This window comes from Aquila chrysaetos, chromosome 12 (assembly GCF_900496995.4).
Source record: "Aquila chrysaetos chrysaetos chromosome 12, bAquChr1.4, whole genome shotgun sequence".
NCBI classification, from domain to species: domain Eukaryota; kingdom Metazoa; phylum Chordata; class Aves; order Accipitriformes; family Accipitridae; genus Aquila; species Aquila chrysaetos.
In genome coordinates, this window is record NC_044015.1 from 37,805,032 (window position 1) to 37,830,045 (window position 25,014).

At 49.6% G+C, this 25,014-nt stretch overlaps 1 protein-coding gene across 2 annotated transcripts in view; it reads right to left on the minus strand.

Moving 5' to 3' along the window:
- Positions 1-402: 402 nt before the first annotated feature.
- Positions 403-25,014, minus strand: part of PLPP3 (phospholipid phosphatase 3) — a 45,788-nt gene continuing 21,176 nt past the window's right edge. For both annotated transcript variants that reach the window (XM_030032007.2, XM_030032008.2), the window contains 5 exons: positions 20,878-21,035; positions 15,845-16,128; positions 15,014-15,071; positions 6,656-6,832; positions 403-1,550 (listed from right to left, as the gene is read on the minus strand). In XM_030032007.2, the coding sequence (XP_029887867.1) occupies positions 1,425-1,550; positions 6,656-6,832; positions 15,014-15,071; positions 15,845-16,128; positions 20,878-21,035 (803 nt within the window). In that variant the 3' untranslated portion in view covers positions 403-1,424. The remainder of the gene's footprint in view (positions 1,551-6,655; positions 6,833-15,013; positions 15,072-15,844; positions 16,129-20,877; positions 21,036-25,014) is intronic.

Sequence of the window (25,014 nt, forward strand, 5' to 3'; positions counted from 1 at the left end):
CACAGTTTATAGTCATAGTGGATATATCTAAAATTGTTTCAGAAATAATATTTTACATAGTTAATTTTTAAGGTTTTATACATTATTTATATAATATTTATATATAAAAAAAATCATAGCTTGCTATAGTTGAAATGATAGGACGGATTCTGTAAGAAGGATGTGCAAATGGCCGTTCTGCATGCTTTGCGGGATCCCTTTGCAAACGCGCTCTGTGAAAGGGCTGCAAACCAAGAACCTGTGGTTTCCGGGCAAAAAAAAAAAAAAAAAAAAAAAAAAAGATAATAATAATAATCACACTCGATCTAGGCACGACTGATTTACCACGGGCGTCACGGAGCAGAGCACAGGACCTGGTACCTGCTGTGGCGCACACCGGGGTGCCCAAGGGAGAAGGAGGAAGGGGGGGGGATGCACAAACCGACTGACACCCAGGCTGGGACGTGCCGCCCAGCAGCCCGTCCCAAAACTGCAGAATAAAAGTTTCCCCAGGACTCAGCCCCGAGGTTGTAGTGCGAACGCGTCTTCAGCAGAGCCGCCGCTCCCGTGGGCGCACAGAAAATCTGCTGTGATTTTTTGGGGGGGGGGTGTTTGAGGGGTGCGGGTGGCCGGGAAGCAGAGGATGCTCTTTTCACGAAGGGCCGTTTGTGGGTGCTGAACGTGCCCGGGGGGGGGGCTCAGGCAGGACAAACCCTCGGCCAGGGAGCGAGCGGAGAGGAAGAAATGTGGCTTCTCTGCGCGGCGGATGGAGTTATTCAACCTCGCCGCGCGTCTCAGGACTGCTCGTTAAAGGCGTGTAGTGTGAACAGAGACCCTTCGGAGACCTTTGACTGGGCAAGCTTCTTCTAAACTAAGTCACAGTATGGAATAGAGGAGGAAAAAAATAAACTAGTATCAAAAAGAGAAAAAAAGCAACTCTTACAAACCAATCCCAGATCTTGACTCAGTGCTGTTTCTCGTATATAGTGCTACACAATTTAGTCGTGAGTTGGTTTTTTTTCTCGCAGGCATTGGAAATCTTCATAGTAAAAAACCCTAAGATGGCCAGCTTTCCAAAAATCCCTTAGTGTTCATTAGGCTATGAACAATTTGGCGTTCACTACAACATGAACACTCAAACCAATTGCACATCCAGAACTCCGGCACCTCTCTTTGTTTGTTCGGCTTTTGTGTTTTGTTTTTTTCTTTCTCATTGTCGCTTTTGACTTAGTTGACCACCACCCCTTTCATCCAAATGTCGCAAGTTGAAAAGACCACAGAGTAAGACTTTACTGGTCGGGCAAGAAAGTCTCTCCCTACATTCTACTGTCTGATGAGATTTGAGAGCAGCAGGTAGTTGCTGTCAGCAGTCTTTTTTTGCAAAAAAAAAAAAAAAAAAAAAAAAATTAAAATAAAATACAACACCCATCCAATTTCTTGAAGGTCTACACCATGTTGTGATGGTTATTCCGCTCAATGATGTCCACAGGTGAAAGGATCTCCTTCCGGATGGGCGGTGGAGGCAGGCAAGTCTTTGTCTTGGGCTTGAAGAGATCTGAGACGTAAAACACCTGTAGGAATAAGTGGAAAAGGCAAACTTAGCCACACCGGGCAACGCTCTGTTCAAAAATCTGGTTTACAGAATATATACATATCTTTAAGCTGCAAAAATAGCACTTTTTGTGCTACTGAATGCCTGCCCGTAACAGTGATAGCTGTGCAATCCCAAGCGCCTGCTACCACCTTTCTGTACAATACGGAAAAAGGCTCGGACCTCACAAAACAGCGTAAAAACATTACAGAACAATTTCACTTCTCACTGCGTAATCACCGAGTCCGATATCCAAACCTCTGCTGAACAGGTTGAAAAGCCAGGAAACAGACGCACGGCCCACAGTCCAATAAAATAACAAAAGGTCTCCAAAGGGCTGGCCTGACTCACGGTGAGTGGTTTTAGGGATGGAGTCAGCACGAAACAATTCATTCAGCCGGACATCAGGTAGGCAATTAAAAGCTTTCAAATCAAAGCTGTGTTAAAAGTTATCAGCAATGAGTCAACGGTGAGCGATGCTCTCCTCATGCCCCACCAAGGCACCGGTACAGAGCCGGGATCTGGTCCTGAAGCCAAAGCCTAAGGAGAGGAGGAGCTATTCCCGACTACTTCTTCCTAAATATCCCGTGAGGTAACCCCTCTCCCGGATGTGAAAAAGCCAGCACTTAGCAATTTCGGGAGGTAGCAACACAATAAGAAACAAAGTGCTGGGAGGAAACTTCCACATCCTCCCTTGGCAGCCGCTGCACAAAGCTTATCGGTCCTCCAGGACCGGGGCACTTTCTCCCTTGCCAAACCTCAGCCCCACGCCAGAAGGGAAAAGAGTCAGACAGCATGGATCCTCTGGACGGAGCAAAAAGCGGCGAGGACTCATCGTTTTGTTAGCTGGCACCAAAGCCCCAAACTTCGGTCCTGCCGCCAACTGCCTCCGCCAGCCCAAATTTGCCGGCTCATCTTGGACATCCTTAAGCATCGATAATTCGGACCGAGCTGTGGGTTTGCTGAGCCAAAGCCCTGGGAGGAACAGCACATTTGAGTTTGCTCCCACAGTACTCGAATGCAACATTTAAGCAACGAGACAAATCGGGAAAAAAAATTAAGTCCAAGGTGCTCAAAGGAATAATACGAGATTAGCACATCCAGGCTGGGTCACACAAGGAGGGAGCAAAGGTTTTCCCCATCTGCATCTCCACATTTTCTAGCTACCCAGAGCCCTGTGCAGCAGGTCTAGTCGTCCTCGGCAACAACTTTTGCAAGTCCCTATCAGCACGGGCAGATAAGGAGCCAAGCTGAACAGACAACAAACTTGCTGTAAGTGGCAATTTACTCCTACAATAAGTGGGGATGCAGGAAGCTGAGCTGTTGTTGCTTGGCTTTTATTGCTCGGTGGAAAAGCAGGGAGGGAGCTGACACATAAGCCAGCTCTTTTTTCGGTGTGTGTGCTGGTGTCTGGCTGCCCAGTTGTATAACAGAGCTGATAAATTTGTTTACAGGGCATCCAAGTGGCAGCATTTGTACCTTTGGTTAAATGACAGGATCCAGCTGATCCTGCCAAGGATCACAAGCTGGAGTCTGGCCTCTCGCTGCAGCACCACAGTGTAAAAGCACGTCGAACTGCTCTGGCAATGGCTTTCTTTTGGGTCGTTAATAACTGTAAAACCCCCGTTCGGCTGGCTCGGTGCATTTCAGATGCCATCTCGCTTGCTTGGCCATGTCAGAGAGCTGGATTCAATCAAAAAGATGTCCAATTTCTGCACCAAGATAGCCATGACAAATCAATTTATTGGAGGAGATTGCCGAGTGCAAGAAGCATATGGGGATTACACCGAGTCTGGTCCCTATTTTGGACAGGAATGAGTTATGGTGGAGTGTCATCCTGGGTATTTTAGCTTTTAATGTGCTGCTCGCTGCTTTCGAGGGTTTAATTCAGAGACTGGGTAAGAGGTTTCATTTCTCTTTAAGCCGTATTTCACTTTAACGTGGCTGGAGGTTATATAAACACTTATAGGAATCATGAAACATGATCTTTGGGGGCTAAAACAGTGTGTTAAATCCTCCTAATGCTTGAACTGTTTAACACAAAAAAGGACTAATAAACATGCAAAGTTTTTCACTTGGATTAGCTCCATTTCCTGTAGAAGGTGCTCTCCACCCATAAAGAAAACTTGATGGCAGAAGACCGAGTGTGTATTATACAAAGTAAACCAATATCTTATATTGCCACTTAACAATTCCTATTCCGATTCATTATATAGAAGAAATCTTCAATCACATAGAGAGGTTACAACAACTCATCTAAGCTAACCAGAGCAACACCAGGAGCACGTCCTTCTGACGTCTCCCCTTTTCTCTCTCCATCAGATGAGACATAAACTACACGACGCATAGCAGGCTGCCTACAACGCGCCTAAAAACTATTTCCATTTAAGAAATCCTCATCGTATTTCACCCTGGATCCGAGTCCGAATGTTTCATCAGCTGGAAGCGCTTGACACTAATGTCTTCTGCTTGTTATTTCAGGCACTGAAGGACAAACGTGTGTGCTGCAGCACAACCTGGATTCAAGCTCTGGCAGCCCTCGGAGACGAAACCCACAATTGGTTTCTACTGAAAATTACAGCCTGATAACGATGGTATTTTAACGGCCCTTGACTATCATCAGAGTGGACCCTTAAAGGCTTTGCTGGGGGAAAGGGTGTCTGGGAGCACCCGGGATGGGTTGGAGGTGACGAGTCTCCAGGTCTCTCCCTCTGCTTTAGAGCATCCCGTGCACGAGAGCTGGATCCCAGAGCTGGGCAAGGACCCCCAGGACATACCAGTAATTGCTCTGATATACCGGTAATTTAGGAAAAAGCTGCTAAACTATACATTCGACACAAACTCCACGAGTCTGAGTGACCCTTCCTCTTGTCCATCTCCCAAAAGGGAGGAAAGTCTGCCGGCTCCTCCTAGGCAACGGCTCACACCAGCAAAGCCAGGTTCGGGAGAACAAGAACATACTGACAGCTCTTTGCAAGCCGATGAAATGGGACAAGGCTCGGGTTTAAACCCTGCCCCGAGTCCTGAGCCGCTGCCCGAGACGTCCGCAGCCGCCGAGCCGTGCCTGCAAAGGGTGCAAAGACAACTTGCCCCCTCCGCGAGCCGGCTGGGACGGGGAGCACGGGTTGCCCCAGGCTCACAGGCAAACCCAAGCCTGCCCGTGAAACTCCAGGCAGCTGCTTCCTATGTCGGTTTACCTCGACACAGGAAAACCAGCCCAGCGCTGCCGCAGCCTCCCCTTCCCAGCACAGCTCCCAGCTGCCGGAGGGCCGGGAGGGGACAGCCGGCCGGCCCTGCCATTCGTCCCGGCCAAAAAGCATCCGGACGCTCGTCCCGAGCATCCGGAGAGCTATTGTCTTTCGGAAACCACTGCCGGGATCCAGGGATGGATCGCCCGGTCCCTGCTGCCCCTATGTATTGACGTTATCCCACCTCTCAAGCAGAAAGGCACACGGAGAGATAAATACCCCCTCGTAAAACCACCCGGCGATGCGCGCGTGGTGTCTCGATAAACCCACACGATACAAATCGAGGCACCTCGACTGAGACAAGCTGCTTCGTCGCTCCCCGTGTGGCCCAGGGCCTTTTCTCCCCAGGGCCGCCAGCGCTGCCATCGAGCTGCTCCAGCCGACCGCCGGGAGAGGAAAAGACGACCAGGATTTGAAGAAACACCCTGACAATACTGGAACGAAGGACGCAGGACCTGTAAACGCTGTCGCTGCGAGCAGGCGTTACAGCAGGAGCACGCGTCTGTGCCCCCGCACGCTTCTCTAGTTTCCCCCCCCTCTGAACTTGCCAGCCCCGCATGGGACGTTGGCATCAGGCAACGGCAAAACCCAACAGCTACTGCTCAGAGAGTTAATAATACTTCATAAAAACTTCCCGACGGTGACATTTTTGTCTTGGCTTTAGAATATTATCAGTGAGTGGAAAGTATATAAATAACCTATTTTCTCTCCTTGCAAAATAAAAAGTTAGCAAACTTAATTCCTTGCCTCCAGGGCCCGCTTTACTTTTAGATCAATTAAAAAAAACAAACAACAAAACCAACAAAAAAGAACCCAAGAAAGCGGTAAGCTGCTAAAATCTTGCTTTCAGGATTTCGTACAGACATGCAAACAACCATAACCCCCAACCCCTTTGTTTCTATGCGAGGCAGCCACCCGACCTGGTGCCCCCCACCCTGCCTACTTTAAACATCTACATGTGTCACTTCGAGTTACAGAGCTGCGCAATCAGGTCGCTCTTTGGAAAGCAAATTGCATGAGAACAAGCCCGGCGGCCGAAGACAAGCGGGCACGGCTTTTGTTCGCCGTTTTCTCACGAGCCCTTTCGCTACGTTAAAAACCCACCACCAAACGAGACAGCCTGCCTCCCCTCGCCGGGCGGACACCAGCTCCCGCTCCCGGGAGATGGCTTTTGGCTGGATTGTGCAGGGAAGAGCCATAACCCCAACCATCCCAGACTCCCCGCTTGGGTCCTGGTGGAAAGCCTCGCAAAACGAGCTCGTGCTCGTTACTGAGAGCAGCTGGAGAAGCAAATGCTGCTGGCCGAGAGGGAAATACTCTCCCTCGCCTGAACGCCTCTGCAGCACCCCGAGCTGCCTGGCAGAAGGGACCCTTTGCCCGGGAGCCTCCAGTAGCTCAAGGCTGATGGGCGAAAAACCTTAAATGTTGCATTTTTTTTGCTGACCACGCGGTTCCAAGAGGAATCGCATCACCCCTCCGGCACGGCCGGCGGCGTTTGCTCTTGGGGAGGGCAAAGCGCCGTTGGGTGCCCCCACCCCACCCTCCTTCGCGGGGTGCCTGTCGGAGGCACCCACCACCATGCTGGGAGGGTGCTCCGCTCCCGAGCCGCGCTCCCCCCGCAAACGAGGTTCACGCGCGCCGTCACACGGGGACGACGCCGGCCCGGGTCCCCCCCCCCCCCCCGAGCACGACACCTCCCGCCGCGTCCCCCGGCTGTAACGGGGGGGGGGGGGGTGTTTTAGCTCGCAGCAGCGCGGGCTAGGGACGTGTCTGCTATTCCCCCGGGACCCCCGCCAGCATCCCCGCCGGCGTTTCTTGCGCGGTTTGCCATACTCACCACGCAGTAAGCCACCAGGGCTCCCTGCGCAAAGCCCGCCAGCACGTCGGTGGGGTGATGCTTGTGGTCCGACACACGGGACAGGCCGGTGTAAAACGCCATCATGATGAGGGTGAACTGGAGGAGGGGACGGAGCAGGCGGGCTCCCTTCCACGTGAATCTGGCCTGCAGATAAAACTGCCGGGAAGAGAGGAAAACAAAAAAAGGTTCCGTTAGTTTGAGGGTAGCAAAGGAGAAGCTGCGCCCAAAACGTGCACGCAGGGCAGCGAGCGCTCTGTGGGGCTGGCTGCGGGGCACCCGCACCCCCGTGGCTCAAGGAAGGGGAGAGTTGTCAAAGAAGAAAGATGTTCTTTGCAAATGTGCGGCCTCCGTCGTGCGGGGGGGGGCAGAATTTTAACCCATGGAGGGGATGAGGGCAGAGGTGGATGGCTACAGCCCTTCCTCGGTAAGCCAGGGTCAGGGGTTTGGGACCCCCCGCATCCTGGCTCACACCGTGGCCCCGCTGCAGCCTCCACGCAACATCGCGTCGGGCCGAGCAAGGAAATTCCTCCCCGCCGCTATTTAATGTGTGACAGAACCAAGATCCCAAATTTGGGGCACGCAGGACCCACGGTATCTCTCAGATGAAAAAACGGAATCAACGCAACGTGCCGCACCTCCAGAGCCAGCCCCAAGAATTTCCAGACGCAGCCGCAACCGACGACGATGTGGATGCAAAACGCGATCCTCTAACGTTGCCGATGCAAAACGCGATCCTCTAACGTTGCCGTCGCTCTTCCCAGCCCGAGCCCCGCGGTTTGCAGGGGCGTAGGGAGCAACCATCCCACCGCGTGGCATGGGAAATCACTCCCACCCAGCGAGGGAAAAGCAAGGTCCTGGCTTGACCCAAAAAAACCGAAGCTGACGTCACGTCAAAAGGACATCGTCCCCTGCCCCTCCGTGACTATCTCCGGCCCGTTTCCGTCTCGGCCGGCGGGCACGGCCGGTTCCTGTGGGAACCGGGAAGCCGGGCGGGAAGAGAGAACAGGAAAACCGGCAACGCGCTGCCCACAGATGAGCGGGGCTGGGCGCAGCGCGGGGAGGAAGGCTGCGGGAAGGGAGGGACGCCGCCGCAACCTTCGGGCTCGGGGAGCAGAGAGGCATTTGACAGCTCAAAAGAGTGTAAAAGTGCCCGGCAAACGCTGCTCGGCTCCTGCAGCTCGGACCTACTGCCCACGGGCTCAGCCGCAGCAGGTACGTTCTGCCTGGTCCTAAAGGAAACACTGGAAGTCGGACCCAGCGTGCTTCGTGGGACTCTGCAACATCAGAGGGCTGGAAAGGGGTTTAATACCCATTTACGATCCCTTTTACACACCCAGAGCAGTTTACGCTGCCTTGATACAAAAGGGAATGAAGCTCTCGCTGGGTTCCCTGAAACCACAAATAACTTAATGACACCATTTACCTATAAAAACAGAATTATTTGGAAAGCTGATAAGGGGGAAGCATCATTTTGGCCAATTTATAATGTTTGGCTGTTGCATAAACATTATATTTACCCCTTTTTGGAACGAACACACCGGGCTCTTTAGAGGAAACGAAACAACATGTCATTTGAATGGAGCAGATGCTCCAAATTATCCAAATTGTTAGCCAATTAACATGGGAGAGAGCAGTACCAAAACAGCTCGGCGCTGGCTAAACGCATGTTACGATTCTGGGGAATATATCTGCAAACCAGCCCAAGTCTGGGAATGGAGCCACGTCACCAGGGCACACCCCCCACACTGTGTAAACTTGCACATGCGATGCTGCGGGACGAGTTACAGCTCTCTAGACCCCCACAGCAAACCCACGCTGATGTAGCCCAGCGAATGGACCACTCGGCTGGTTCTCTAGTTTGTGATGATGATTTCTACGCTCGGCAGAAAGATGAGTCAACAATCAATGTATCAAAATTAGGAGGCATGTTCTGCCCAGAAAGATCTAAAAAAAAAAAAAAAAACCAAAAAAACCAAAACCCCAAAACCCATCACCAACGAGGAGGTGCCTTCCCTCCAGGTAAAACGCAGCCACCACTGAGCTGGAAAGCTGGAGCTGTAAAATAGCACAACCCCATCCTGCACAGTCACTTGCAGTGATTTAACAGCAGGCACTTCATCCCGCAAGCAAACATCTATGCGGTTCATTAGCAGGGAACTGCATTTTTAGTTCGCAATGCTTATTAGGCTGGCCGAATTTTCAGTGTCATGGTATTTGCGCACCCAGTCATCTGCCACTGAGAATAAACCGTGCAGGCAGGATACTCCTGGGAAGTATTCAGGGAAGGTGGTGACAGAGAGACCTGGGGGCCCTGAGATCTTTAAATACAACTTCTCAGTGTAGAGACAATATCTCTTGAAAAAACAGCATTTGTGGAGAGTAGCATTTTTAAAGCACGCAGAAGATATAAAAACATGCTTCTGTTGCCATGGTTTAGGCTCAGCATTATTTTCACATTCAAGACTCTCAGCCCAGCCCAGGTGACAGTGCAAAGCTTAGGTTCTGGTATGCTGTTGCAGAGCAAAATTAGCTCCAAGCATTATACCTTAGAAACTATTACTCTTAGTTCTACCAGGAAGACTTGAAACCTAACATCTTATTTTAGTCTTGAGGCTCGTTCACATCAAACCCCTTAAGAAAGAATTTTGCTGCTGGATAATCTGACATTTGTCCCTTTTGCACAGCCTTGACATCCCTTCAAATCATTCCACCCCACAGGCTTGGGCTAAATAGGTCATCTACAGGTGAGGATGCAAAGTATCAATTAAAAATTAGCAATAATTAGCAATAAAAAGCTAACACCGAGTTTGAACACACAATAAAGCAGACGCTTCTGGGGCTGAAGGAATTAAAAAATACACTTGTTTGTATACTGACCCACTCCTTCCAAAGCACAGCTCTGAACTGTGTGCCTAACATACACACTTTAGCCCTGGAAAAGGTGTGCAAAGGCAGCGGGGCACCGTACGAGGTGTGCTGGGTGCCACCCGAGTCCCCAGCACCCAACTCACACCCACACCTGCACATCTTGGAGGAACAAAACCCACCCAAATAGATGCATCTCAAACACTGCACTATCAGCGTGAGGATCTTGACTGAGCTCCTTTTACTGCCGCAATAAAAAGTCTTGGGAAAATTGCTCTTTAGTTCCCCATTCATAAAGTAAAAAAAAAAAAAAAAAAAAAAAAAGAAAAAAAAAAAGGAAAAAAATAAGAAGATAACAGCACTTTTCATGTTCCACAGGCGTATTATGAGCATGCAGTACATCGAAAACTGGGCTCAAACACCAGGGTGCTGAGGATCCCGTAAGTACTTTAGAGGCAAGCCTCAGGGTGCTCCAAACGTTGTCTCTGCCCTCAGTATGAAAGAAAAACCTAGTTAATAAGAGAAGGTCAAAAAGTGGGAGGGGAGCTCGGGGGCTGAAAGGATCAGAATTTCCCTAAACCAGGAATTAGTGCTATTACCAAGAAATGGGAAGTTCCTGGCAATTTATCTGAAAACCTGCTTTTGAAGGTTTTTTTGGAAATCTGGGAGCAAATCTGAAGTTCTGCCTGCTAAGGACTGCCAGATTTGGACGGGAATGTGGGGCTGGATGGAGCCCTTCCTGGGAAGGGATGGAGGAGCAAGACCACAACCGGAGTTATTTCCACCACAGACCATCACAGGGCAGCGCAAGTCAGGAAGAGCATCAACAGAAGCAAGGGTGGATGGAATGAAATGGGATCACACAGAGCAGGAGTTATTTGGAGTTCCCATCCGCTGTCTCCTGGCAGAGGCCGAGTTACCACAAAGCAGATGGCTTGAAGGACATCACATCGCTCTTCTTCTGCCAGGGGACTTCCACAGTGTTGGTGGGGACAGCCCGTGGCCACACACAATCCCCGAGCAAACCCATCAAGGAGGAGCTGGCAGGGGACACGGGCTGAAAGCGTCACCTCCAGCCTCCCGGGGCTTTCTGCCGCCCAGAAATCCCGTCCCCTTCACACTCTCCCCACCGCAAGGCTGAACTCCATCGACCACGTCCCTTAGTCACAGCTAAGGTTTCCTTCTGGGAAATGGCTAGTCTTGCTTCTGACTGTCTGACCTGAAGTCACCTCCATCTCCAGCCCCATTTGCAAACCGAGTGGTACCCGAAGCAGTTTGGGGCCAAAACCCCTCAAATCCAAACTCACCCCAGCGTAACGCGCTTCCCTGGCTGGGCAAAGCCAGCTGGAGGAAGGGGAACTGCAGAATTCAGCTTTTAGCACCAAGATGGCCAGGGGACAAGGACAGGAGAAGGGCAAAGACCTCCCAGCGCCAAAGGGATGCGTCGTCTGCCTCGTCCCTGCCTTTGCCGAGCGTACAGCACCCTCCCATGCCATCGGGAACATCCCCATCAGCTCAGCAACACAGTTCACACCTCAGCCCTGGCCTCTGACGCGATCCCAGTTTAGTCGTTTACTTAGGTGACCGCTAAACTTGACTCCAAGTCCACAACCACCACGGAGTTTCCTTCGCAGGGGCACGTCATCACTCAGCAGCGTGAGGATACTGGGACCTTCACCCTTGAGCAAGAAACCCCAGTGAGAAGCCTCACGCTCCCCCTGATACACAAAACCAGCAACATCTCTAATTTTTCATACAAATCGGTAGAACACACTAAAACCCACTCTGATCTGAAGTCTTCAGCCTCGCCCACCAACACACATTAAATACACAAGCTGCCCCGGTTTACTCCCCTTTTATCCAGAATCAGCCAACATTGCTGAGGGATATTAATTTAGCTTTCCTGATATTCATTTAGTTTTTCTGCATCCTCTGTGTGGTTTCAGGCAACTTCGTACCGTAAAAAAACCAAAACCATCAGCATTATGGTCTCACGTGCTTGAGGGGAGCGGGAAGCTCCCATCGCTCTCTACAAAGACTCCCCATTTCCAGCGAAACAAAACCGGAGAGGTGTGGGTCAGGTCCAGAGGGCTGCGTGGAATAAGCTGTTACATACCTCATCTTTCCTCAGCCTGCTATAAATATGTATTATGGGCTCACTCAGCCAAGGAGTAACAAAGCAAGGAAAATTAAGACAAAGACGATTACCCAAGCGCAATTTCCCCTCTTAAATTTTTTTATACAAAGGCCTGATGTCAATTGGGTTTTCTTGGTGACAAGAAGGCTGCGAGAAACTTCGCCCTGAAATCTCCGTGTTTAGAACCAAATCCCAGGAGATTTTACTGTATCGCAAGCGCCTTTCCCTGGGACTTTTCCCCCAAAGCTCTCTGGGGCTTGGCATCTATCCGCCTTTTCCTATTGGGAGCCTGTGGCCAAACTGCTTATCCTTGATGGATACCGCAGGGCACTGCTGCTGTGCCAGGCGATGAGCAAGCTGTGGTCACCCATCCCCTGGCCATCAAATACCCGGGCAAATCCAGTCCCGTGGTGCAGGCGAAGCCCCGTGGGATGCGTGGGAATCCAGGTATCTTTTAATAGACCGACTAAAGCTTTCTGGCACCCGTCTCCATCAGGTGAGGCAAACTTGAAAACACTGTAATTCAGAACGGGCTCTAAGAGCGAAGCCAGGGAACGCCAGGAAAAGACGGGAAGTGACTTATCCTTGAAATATGAAGTATTGTTCAGTAGAGAACGCGCTCAGGACGCGGCTGATCAGCCAAGCCTCCGCAGCACGTGCTCAGCCCCCCCAAATACCCCCACTCTGCAAAGGCTCCCAGCAAACTCCTGGTACCCAAAGCACCGGCAGCAACTTGCTTCCCAGGAGCCGGAGAACAACTGTTTTGTTTTGGTTGAGATGATCCCCTGGTGAAATCCATCAAACCCACCTCCTGCAGGCGCTGGCATGGTGGATGCCACATTTCTAACCAGGCTTTCGAAACCCCACTCATTCACTGAGCTGGGCAAGAGAGCGGGGTTTATTTTATATTAAATAAAATCCCTCTGGTTTATTATAACCTCTTTTTTTTTTTTTAAATTATTTTTTGATATTATCAGCCTCTCCAACATGACAGATTTTCTGCCTCCCTTTTCCTATGAGATTTCTCGTTCAGGCTCTGGCAGCGGCCAGGAAGCTGGAGTGACAGAGAGCAGAGTGCTGTTAGACAAGTTAGAATCACAGAATCATTTAGGTTGGAAAAGACCCTTAAGATCATCGTTTCCTCACCTCTGATAGGCACCACGTCACACCGTCTTGTCTCAATTTCCTTTTTCGCCCTTCAATTTATGACCGAACACTTGGTGCAATTTTTCCCCTGACTTTTTAAGGCACAAGGCAACTGAACAGCTGGTCAGACAGACCCTGCTACCAACCTTATCCCAGTTTTGGGACAAGGAAAAAAATAAAATCATTCTTAAGGGATTGGGCATCAAAACCGCTCCGTGGAGACGGGTAAGTGGAGCAGCCTGTTGTCCCGGATCAGGGGGGACAGGGGCAGAGGCTGCTGAGCACCGATAGCTCGACTGCTCCCATATGGGGACAGGGAAGGGCAGCAAAGAGAGATCAGAGGCAGTTTTCTGCTCCGAAGCATTACGCAGGAGCTCAACGCTACTTTTGAAGCCTGCTGCTAAGTTAAAAAGAAAATCAGGCAGCAGGCATTGGTGCAAAGCAGCGCTGGAAAATGAGCCATGCAGGTTTTCCATGCATCCCCGTGGGAATGTTGCATGCACTCTGCAGTTTTGGGGTCTCCAGTGCACCCCCTGCCACCAGCATTCCCATTTGGTTTTTGCCTGCTCCGTAACTGCTGGATTTTCAGAAAAACACAGAAAAAAAAAACTGGTGAAGCAACACGGTCTGCCCTGCAGAAACAGGGTTAAGCCCTGGCAACTTTGGGCAGCCGCTGCTGAAGCGAGCGGGGTGGAAACGCGGGGAGGGGGTGAGCGCTTGCCCAGCTGGGCACAGCCCCCCGGTTTGTCCCCTACCCTGAAGGATGCTGCAGGGCATGATCCTGTGCAAAAGGTAAAGCATCGGGCTTGGCTTCCAAAAAGGTCTCAGAGCAGCATCTCCTAAAAAAAAAAAAAATACCTGAAAGGACAACCTGAATCTTGCTGAGTATTTGGAGAGAAAAAAAAAATCGCTGACTTAATAGGGACTGGCAGTCCTCGCTGTTTCCAGAAGCCAGGCTCGAAAGCATCTCAGGGCTGATTTATCTGACTGCCCGCAGATCTCCTCGGAAATAAATAAATGCTGGCGTGAACGATGGTTTCCAAACTCAGCTCGGAAAGTTTTGCGACGGCAGCGGCGGAGGGCTGAGCCTCCTGCAAAGCATTGCCGGGGCGGCTCTGCATTGTAACGCAGCTGGGAGGAAATGGCCAAAGAGTTTACTGAAGAAATTCAGAAGTTTTCCAAGAACAAAAAGAAAAAAAAAACAAGGGGAGGGGGGGAAATGAGGAAAGATTTTACTACGCCACCCCCAACAGCCTGGAAAGCTTAGTAATTAAATTACAGAAATTGCTCACAGGGAGGGGGGCTCCAGGGTGGAAGAGGCAGGAGGGAGCAGTGGTCACTTATCTTTTCGGAGGGTGAAGTAAAGGGATGGGGGGGAAACACTGCTCATAGATCAATGCTCGTCTTTAATGTTTTTATCAGTGCCGTGCTGTTTCTTCACTTGCTAGTCTGAGTTTACAGGAGATGGAGAAGGCACAAACCTTGAAAGGAATCCCGAAACCTTTTTCCTGATTTTTTTTTTTTTTTAAAAATAAATAATTAAAAAAAAAAAAAAAAAAAAAAAAAAAACCAAAACACAAATCACTACCCAGATCCCCCCCAAAACGCTGCGTGCGGGTCCAGCCCCGGCAGGAAGCACCTTGGCAGCCGCCCCAGCCCCAGCCCCGGCGCAGGAAGGGTAGAGCCATTTCTCGCTGACAAAGAAAAACAAGTCCCAGCCCTCCGCTCCGGATCCAGGCGGGCAGAGGCTGCTCCACCTGCTCCGCTGGCACATTTGGGAACCAGCCTTTACCCCCCGACAGAGCCGCGACGGCACATCCTTCCCCTCCATCGATGCAACACTTTGGCTCGCCCCAAACGCTCCCCGGTGGAAACCACAACGTGGGGGTGAACAAAATCGCACAGGTCGTCCGCAGATTTAGTAGGATTCGGATTTAATTGCGGCCTTGGCTACATCCCAAGGCTGCACTGCTCAGCTATCACCCCGGGAGTCCAGCCCAAATACCACCACAGGGGCTGAGAGCGGATCTTTCCCCCACCGGCTTGTCCAGGCTCTTTTTTTTTTTCAGCCGACCCTCTATCTCCGATGCTCATCGTGCCGTTATTGCCACCGAACGCCGGCAAGTGCCTCGGGAAAGGGGTACAGGGGATAAATCGGCTCAATCTCAAGCGAGGCTGAGATTACTTACCACCAAATACAGCATGGTGTAGAGGGAGAAGGACGCGTGCCCGGAGAAGAAGGATTTCCTGCAAAACAAAGCAGGTGCTAAGAACCAGCCGCTATAATCTTCGGCATTATAATTTTACATGTAATATGGTGACTCGCCTGCTGCTACCGAGAGGGTGCCAAAGCAGAGGGACCCACAACCCCCAGTCTTTTGGGTTATAAAAACCCCGGTTATCCGCCCCACTCGCTCGCGAGGCAGAAAGCGAACGGACGGGCAGGATGCTCGCATTGTTCGTCCCTTCCTGGTCTACTCATGGGACAGCAAGTTATTTCCAGGATAGCCCGATAACTCATCGTCTCGCCTCAAATAACCAGGAAACCGTAAAGAAATAAGAAGCGAGCAACTTCTCCGGTCGCTTAATTGCGGCATGTGAAACGCACTCCTGGAAATGCCAAAACTGAACATCCGATGGATTTGATAGACAGCTCGAAGGGAAGGCGCTGGCAGCCCTGCCTGAGTGGAACCTCCTTGGAGGAGAAGCCCTCTGCTCCGCCGCACGGGACAGCTCCAGCTGCTCACCATGAGCTCAGCTCTTACGGTGAATTCCCACATTGAGCAACCGCTCGGGGAAACAATAGTGTAGGAGTAAAGAGAAAGGAAAAGAAATATTCTTCAGCCGAGTCCCGCAACTCCCGAGGGAAAGCGCCTGTCGCTGGCAGACAGAGTTACGGCCTTCGCAGAGAAAGCAGCGTTTGAATCATCTATCGCCGGCAGAGAAGCCCCGAGACGTATTTAGCGTGAGACACCATTTGGGTGGTGGCAACCCATCGCTTCGATGCCCCGGGGTCTCACCTGGCTTCCTGGACCTTGCTGTCGCTTCCCCTGCAGGTGTAGTTTTGGATGTAAACTCCCTTAGCGCAGTTGATGGTGGAGAAATCCAAATCACAAACTTCAAGGAAATGCGGCCGCAAGCGCCCGACGGACACTTTGGCAATGTCTGTGAAGGACTGGCTGATGGCGCAGCCGAAAACGAAGCAGCCCACCTGCTTGTAGAGAGCAGCCACGTAGGGGTTCTGGATAAAGGAGCGCGACTTCTCCTTCAGGTAGTGGATGCGGTAGAGCTCTCCCGTTATAATCTGCGGGGGAAAACGCAACGGAGAAGTTAGAGAGCAGGAAAGATGCTGTACAAAACCAGCGGTGGGTGGCAAATGCAGAGCCAAGACAGCTCTTCATGCTCTGGAGCATCTCGAACTGGGAATCGTGTTCCCATAGCCCAGCGTCTCTCCATCCTCATCCTCCTCTTCCCTCTCAAGAAGAGACTGTAGTGCTTGAAATGTTGTTTATGGAAAAAAATTCATAAACGAGAAGAAAAAAAGCTAGATTTTGGTGTAGCACGTTGGCATAGCTTTACAGAAGTGAAATAGTGCCCCAGGTCTATACTAGCACTCTGGAAAACAAAACTTAAGGTAAAACAGATAAAGAATCAGTGTGTGTTTGGGAAGGAGAGGCCAGATCCACTACCCTCGTATCAAACTGATTTTGGAGGAAAACAAACGAATAACCTCAGAACCCGCTTATCTTCCTCTCTGAAAACCACGAACACAAGAGAGGAACACTCGGAAAGCCCCAGACATTTCAGATTCTGGCCCCAAATTTGCTGCTACCAGAACCAATTCAAGCCGCTCAAAGCCTCTGTAAACGCCAGCTATTTCTGGGCATTTCAAGGGGTCTTGCCATTGCGTGGCAGCAAATTATGTTTTTCTTGTGTCAGGGGTGCTGGGGTTTGACAATATCTCCATAAATCACTGTCAGGGAGCAGAGGACCTGGCTTCTCATAATCCTGACTCTTAAAAGGCAGGTTAATGAAAATCAGGCTGTGAAATGAAGTCCAAATGTCTCACCTCTCCCAAAGAGGCAAAGGCTTAAATTGTTCTCCGTCACGTTACACACCTAGGTTTTGAGCTCCAGATTTACAGCTTTAGGATTTTATTCATTACTTTAAATGTTTTTATACCTGAGTAATAAATCGAGGCAGGGGCTTTTTTCGGCCGCCCCCTCGTCCCTGCCCCTCTCTAGTCACGAGGACCGTGATATGTAAAATTAACTGTCAGGAAAAATGCCTTCATGTTAATCCCTTTCTGGAGCAGCCAGCAATATTCCTCCCGGCGTGGCAGCCTGCCAGCGGCGTGCAGGAGACAAGGCTCCCCTGCCTACCTTTTTTAAAAGCTTGGCACAACCTTTGGAAACTAATAAACTGGAAAAGTATGGCAATTAGACTAAGAGGAGATGAAGCTGTATCATTGTTTGAACTCACTCGTACCGTGGCTTGAAAAAACTAAGGTTGACCTAAAGCAGCTGAAATTGCAGCTAAGCAAGCTTTATCAAAAGAGAGATACAACTATGATAATAAAAAAATAAAGGCCAAGCTAGAATGCTCTGCTACCGTGCACAGAAATACTTTGGGTGGCTGCACCATCGTTCGGGGTTTACATGTCACCGCTAAGATTTACTCTTGGAAATCTGGTCGTGACCGAGAGTTGTCTGGGGAGCTGCAGCTAACCGGCTCCAGCGTGATTTTAATCCTCACAGGCTTCACAGACCATGGTTTATCTCCATTTTGGACCACTTTCCAGCACAAGCTGGCAGCCAGGAAATCTACCGGCTTGAGAAGCGCAGAGGGAGGTTGGAGCATCTCCTGCTCCTCTGGCCGGAGGCAGCTCCAGGGTGTCCCGGATGGACACGGAGGCTCCCGCGCGAGGGCACGGCCACCGCCCGCAGCCTAAATTCACCCAAAATTCACAACAAGGGGAGCTACAAGGCTCAAAACTCGTGACTTTTGCAGAGGGGGAGACGAGTCAAATTAAGGATGACATCTGATACCGGCAGATGTGCCATTACTCCAAACTCACAAACAGATTCACGTAAACCCGAGGCTCTTGGCCTGGGAAAGGCATGTGACCATTTTAAACAGGGACCAACAAAAGTCTGGGGATTAATATTTTTCTCTCACCGTTGGTGGTCTGGGTAATTGCACACATGTAGCAGATTGTAAATTGGAGACTTCATTCCCTTGCTAACACGCTGCTGGGCAGCCATGAACCCTCTCCGCTTAGTTAAAGCCATGGCTCAACCTTAATGAGAAGCTAAAAATTGGGTAACCTTGGTTTTTTGGCAACGCCGTCCCAGATAAAGCAGGACGGTGAAAAACTAACGCAGCACAGATGTGCACGAACTGAAAGGACATCCTGAAAAGAAAACAAGCTTTAAAGATATTAAGCTCTTCTTAAGCCTCGCGCTTCTGGTGAGCCATCCGCGTGGGACATATGCCGTACCTACGTGATGGGCACAGCTCCCGGGGGACCGTCACACGCATTGAAGAAAGATAGTCACTACAGAGAAGCCAACATCAAACTTTTCTGTCCGTAAATGCCTTTTGCCGACGACTTTTGGTTGTCGTGCCCGTTTTATCATTATTATAAGGTATCACCAGCAATCCAATTAGCCTGTAATTACTTTTAGAGCTTTTCTAATCACTTATGTCTCTAGTGTAACATTCTCTGTGTCTAATCACATTGAAGCGTATCACCTTCAACTGTAAAACAACCAGCTAATCCAGCTGTATAACTTAGGTCATCTAGGAAATTACTTTTCTTAGGTATTTTTCATAGGCTTTCAAGACCTCTCAGGTGCGGGGACACGGGGCACCACAGCAGTGATACCCGTACGAGGCTCAGGAAGAGGAAAATGTCACCTTCCCCTGGCCATCCCAGGGACCATCACCATGCTTCTGTGCTGATCAAATTAACCATCTTCCAGCAAGAAGAGCAGTCGGGAGAGATGCGAGAGTGCACAGCCCACGGGCATGAGCCTCTCCAGGGTCATCTGCACAGAAGTTTGCCTGAAGTCAGTAAATATATAGGTATTAAAACCAAATGCATATCCTCTCACATCCCGATAGAGGAAAAGGTCTTCGCCTCTGCCGTTTACTTAGCGAGCACTCTGGGTGTCCTCAAGCCATTTAAAACATGACCTGGACCTTTTACCCCAGGCTAGACTGCCCAAGACGCCACGTAAAGCAAGGGCGTGAAATTTTGGCTGCGCTATCCAAAACGCCAGCTCCCTGGAAGTCCTCATAACCGCTGTCCTGCCTTCCAAAGGCAAACGTTGTGAGCGAAAGAAGCGGAGTCAGTGCTTTGTGGATTTGGAAGGAATTCCTATTATGCTACAGTAATTCTGGTATCTGGGTTACATCTGAAAAAAGAGGTCAGGCTGACTTGAATTTTCCATGCACGCTGCCATAGCAAAGAAATCTGTTGCTTCAATTCCTTGTTAGCCATTTGTATCACTCAACAGCAAATAACCGAGCTTTTGCATTTACCTTATTAAGTTACATTTGTTGTGGGCACAGTGAAACCAGGGCAGAAACATCTAATTCTCTGGGGATTTTCTTTCTCTTTTAATTGACCTGCTATTTCGTGTTAGAAAGTTGATGGATCACATAGGCAGCTGATTATGTTTCCAGTTTCTGTTCCAACTCCTGTATTTGCCACCGCCTCATTACTGATCAGAAGCACACTCCGCGTGGAGCCGGTGTGCCAATAGCCCAGGCAGTAATGCGAAAATGAGAGGCTTTTTCATTTCGTTTTTATGGCTTTTCCACACTTGGGGGTAATTCACCTGCAGGGTAAAATTCTGCTGTGTTTATAGATTGGGGGCTCTGGCACCTTTTGGGCTTGTTTTGAGGAGGAAGGGGGCATAGGGACAAGGCAGTTTTGGGGACCTACTTTGCTAAGTGAGTCTACGTGGTCAGGAAACGATGGAGATATTCACGGCGCGAAGCAGCAAGGCTGAGGACGGGAGTATTACCAAAGCAGGCACCGTGCCATGCTAAAATACCTATTGCCCGTGACATTGCTCCTATGAGGAAAGATGAAAGCTAGGAGGGGAACAAGTGCTCCCGACCTCTCCATCTCCATCCCTCTCAGCTGAAGGGCCAAGAGGAAGGCAGCGTCTCTGGGAAAGCACCTGAGCTGTGCTGGCAGCAGGTGAGAAGGAAAACGTAGGTACTTTTCATAGGGGAATTTCATCTTCAGCTGGAAGCATTTAACCAACAAGCAGGAGACGGCTCTTGCCTTCTGCCGCAGCACCAGATACACGGTGGCATACGGAGGCTCAGCTCTGTGGGTTGAATTCAGCTTTGTAGCTGACATAAAGCTCTCACCGTGCAACCGTCTCCTAGCACAGCTCTAGGAAAGCTGGCAGGAAAAGAGAAATGAGGAGGCATTGGGAAGGTGGTGCATTAACTACTTTTTACAGTGAGGACTCTGGGAATACGCTCCCCGTGGAAGGTTTTAATTGTCTTTTTAAAAGGACTGTAATACACAATCTCTTAAAAATCTAATACTAACCTGTGAAACTTTTCCAGGCACTGGTTAGCTGAAAAGACGTATCCTTTCTTTTTTTTTTTAAGCCTTATAAAACAGGCAAATACCAAGAGCTATTTGAATAGGGACAAACCATGCCAAGTCCTTACTGACACTCAAGTCTTTTTGCTTCTGCTCTGAACTCCTACTGGAGGGTGAAAAAGCTTTTGCGGAGCTCACAGACTTGCCCAAACAGCTTTGGGCCTGTTTACAGGCTTCAAGAGTAATCTCATTCCTCCCATTACAAGCTTTCATTTGCAAATGTTTACTGCTCCTCGCTTATGCGGAAGTCGAATAATCGCGGAGGAGATGCGCACCTCGGCAGATAGCGTGGACACACCGGCATGACTCAGTTAAAACCCCAACGCCGGCGGGACGTTGGTGCCATCGGCTAAAGAGGTGACAAAAAGCCATCGGGGACTCCCAAAGGACAGGAGAGGAGGTTTCGGAGGTGGTACTTACGGCGAGGATGGCGATGAGGATGCCCGCAGCACACAGCACCGCGTCGTTGATCGTCTCCATCGTCTTCAGCGGGTACCTGATGCTGTCGTCGTCGCAGTAGAAGCCCCGCTGGTAGGGCTGGATTGTGCTCGTTTCAATGATGAGGAAAGGCAACCCAGCTAGAAAGAGGGGGAGACAGCAACCAAAGCCATCAGCAATACAGGCAAATAAAAGCAACTTGCCAAAAAAAAACCAAAAACAAAAAACCCAAAGACCCAGCTAGAAAACCCCTCGCAAACCACGCAGCACCATTCCTGATGCTTTACTTTTCATATTGCTATCTTTCCAAAGGGAATAGCATTGGGATTTGCTTTTCCAAGTCGCTCTTGCGGGGAAAAAGCATCTCCTCTGTTATGGTTATCAGATGTCTGCACTGCCTGGTTTCAGTTAAGCCTTGTGCATTGCAAATATTAACTTACAGGAACGGACCCCTAAAGCAATTCCTCTGCAAAAAGCCATGAAAACGAATCTGGCACTTTTCTCCGGGGAGGGCCCGATGCTCTGCCGAGTGCCCCACGGCAGGGCAACCCAGAGCTGTGCAAACAAACACTGGAGGATCAAGTATCAGCACAGCTTCTCCTACCTGGGCAGCCCAGCTACACTCCAGCCCCATTACTTTTCTGCCTTTGAAGCCTTCCTTGGCTCCCTTCTCTCTGTGTTCACAGGGTACGTACGTGTTTGTACCTACTACCGCCATAAGACTACGTGCTTCGAGCAGCTGTGGGACACCGCTCCTTGACCCATCCGTGCAAGGGGGAGCTTGGGCACGCACCCGACCAGCCCATCCACAAGAGCTGCCGAACTCCCATCAGAGCCCGTTCGCCTCCGATCACGTTTAAAAGCCACGTGAAATCTGGTTTTAAACGCTGTTTGTGAACGCTCTGTGCAGGAGACCTGTGTCTGCACAGCTCGGCTGGACCTTTGCACCAGGCAGGGAGCGGATCCGCTCAAAACCACAGGGTGATGGGGTAGGACACACGCGATGGAGGGCACACCTCAAAATTGCTGCACATCTGTAAATCCGTATTCTTTCATGTCTTTCAGAGAAATACAACCTTGCCTCAAACCTAGAAGGAGAGCCCAGGGGTATTTCCCAGCCACGATGTTACCTTGGGCAGGGCACCCTCCTTCCCTTTGCCTCAGTTTCCCCATCCACCTTCGCTATTCAGCCCGTCACCGAGAGGAGCGGTACATCCCCACCAAATTCCCTGAAACCCGCATTCAGAGTAAATCACAAACCACAGGGTACAGGAAACCCTCCTCCCACTTGCAGAGCGAAACCCAGGTAAGGGGAAAACAAATGCACAGCGGTTCAAGCTGTCCTCGGGCCAAGACAACAGGTCTCACACCCAGATCCTACAGAAAGCACTAGGGAATATTTGTCGACCACTAACTTGCTTAAGTGTCTGTGGGTTTGTTTACACAGCGAGAAGTCTAAGACATCAGAGGGTTTTTCCTTCTAAAATAAAAAAAATAAATAAATAAAAAAAAAAAAAAAGAAGTGCTGCTGGGTTTGACCTAAATTTGTCCACGGTACATTTGTAGTGATCACCACCTGCTAGATGTGATTAGCAAGGGTACCATCCAGGTTGTTAAAAAGTGTCCTCAAAATAATGTTCCCCATCTCCACGTGAACCACCTTCTGTATTTCGCTTTGCGCAATCCATTTTGGCTCCTTTTCCTACATGTTAACAGGCTGCCTAATCCCGGATTATTAGGAGGTTTTGTTAGGCTTAAGAAAAAGGAAAATCTCCATCATCCGTGAGCAGGGACAACCACACACAGACCTGAAGCCTCTCAGGTACCCAAGAGCGGCCACGGCCACCGCTCAGGACCCCTTTCCGATCCTCTCTAAAAACTCTGGAAACGGGTTAATTGCAAGTGCCGGGCCCCGCGGTGCTTGGCAGGGCAGGACGGTTTCCACCACACGTGTGAACCAGCGAGGAAAGGTTTCAGAACTGCCTGCCCAGCTCAGATTTAGTAAATAAAAATCGGACATCTCGTGTGAATCCAGTTGATCTTCATTCCACTATTTAACCGTTTTGATGCCTTGCCAGCTTGGCCCCAAAATGTGCCTCTGATGCCAGCAATCTGATATTAATAGGCCACTTAAAAAATCCTTCAGTTTCCCAATGAAAAATTGCAGGAGAAGAGCTAACGTCGCTCGGCACGATCCAATTTCATATGCACTTGAAGCAGCAGCGTAACAGTTGAACTCAGGGAGTAGACATGCCACGGTTACGTGGCTTATTGTTATTTCTCCAGTTCCTCTTGTTAATAGCTTTCACATGACAGGTCTGTAAAACACATGTTCCCACAGACAATAAAATACATCTGAAAGCTAAAACTGGCTTTTTAGAAAAAAAAAAAAAAAGAAAAAGAAAAAAAAAGAAAAAAGACAATAGTGTTCCTATACATTATGTGAACCCAGGAATAATAAAGACTTGTTTTCCCTTCATTCATTGAACAGCATGGGGTAGTATTTCCGCGTTTCAATTATATGTACGCTTGCCACAGCTATAATAAGAGCATAACTGACCTATATAGTATACATTTTCTTAAAGTGCACATAGGCATAGTTTAGAAAATCCAATGGTTTTGTTTTCTCTCCTACAAACTTGTGGTTTAGCGGGATATTGCCAATCAAGTCTTGACATTTTTCCAGCAAAACAGTAACCTCAGATTCCCTTTTTTTTTTTTTTCTCCCTTCCCCCCCCCTTTTTTTTTTTAAACATGAGAAACATAAACATACTCTCCATAGCTGAACGGATATTACTTAGAAGACATAACATGCCTTTGATTTCGAGGGCTCGGTGAGAGGCTGCTCTTTCAGCCGTAATTACCCAAGGAAGAGAAGACCCCAGCCCATGGCGAACGGTAAATCACGCTCAAGATGGCTCTTCTTCCACAAGGTTATTGCTTGGAGGACAGGTTGTCTAAGTGACTAGGTCACCACCCGCATTTTTTTTGGCAAGGGGGTTCCAGCACGGAGAAGGCTGTAGCGGTGCCAAAAGGCAGCCAGAGAATGGGTTTTGCAGAAAAACACTACAGAGGGAAGTCTGGAAGAAGACAGAAAATTAAACGCGGAGAGAGATGCCTTTGGGATCCCTCAGCGAAACACCACAGAGACATTATTCACACTAGGAGATCTGCTGAAGGCAAAGGTATCCAGAAATGGGGCTACAGCCCACACGCCCTTGGAAATGGAAGGCAAGCAGCGTAGGGTTGTACCATGAAGATGGTACATCTGGCCTCATCACCTCTTCTGCCCCAGTCTACCTCTCCGATTCAGTGTTTTAATAGGAAATTCAGATTACGCATCCCCGGCTGCAGTGACTTACACCTACAAATTCAACAGTTGAACCCCGTAAAGGTTCTAAGTTTTCAGCCTCCACCACATCCCACCCCTACCCACGGTACAAAACTACTGAGAACACAAGAGGTACACTTCAGAAAACGGTAACAAAAGGTGACTTGCATTGAAGTAAGCGATAGACGTACACGGTGGGCAAAAAATTACACTGATTTTGGGGATGGTCACTCTTCTCCAAAAACGGTCCTGTTTGGCCGTTCTGTCTGTGGCTACGCCTCACCCGTGTGTACAGACCTACTGCAAAATCTTTAGTAACGTTGTGGAAGGTCCTCACATCCTCCTTAATACGGGTACCTCCATGCCGAGAAATTACCCAGCAGCCTATGGACCATACCCTAAGGCATGGAGGCAACCCTGGCGCATCCATATAGCGCTGTGCAACCAGGGCAGCACTGTTATCCCCATCTCACAGAGAGAGGAAACTAAAGCACAAAACAACAAAGGGATTTGCTTATTCCAATGCAAAAAAGGTAAGTGGAACCGAGATTACCTTCTGAATTGTAACACACTTCACAAGGTGAAGGAAAGGGGTTTTTTTTCCTTATATAAAGGGGATTTTTCTGCTTTAATAGCAGAACAAGGAAATCCCAACCATATGCTTTTATCTAATTATGCTGTAGGAGATCAAACAGGGCTCCAAACCATGAGCATAACAGAAATCTCTCGGGGACTGATCCTGCCCCATCCAAACGGGCTCAGCCCCGCTCCAAGCGGCATGGAGCAGG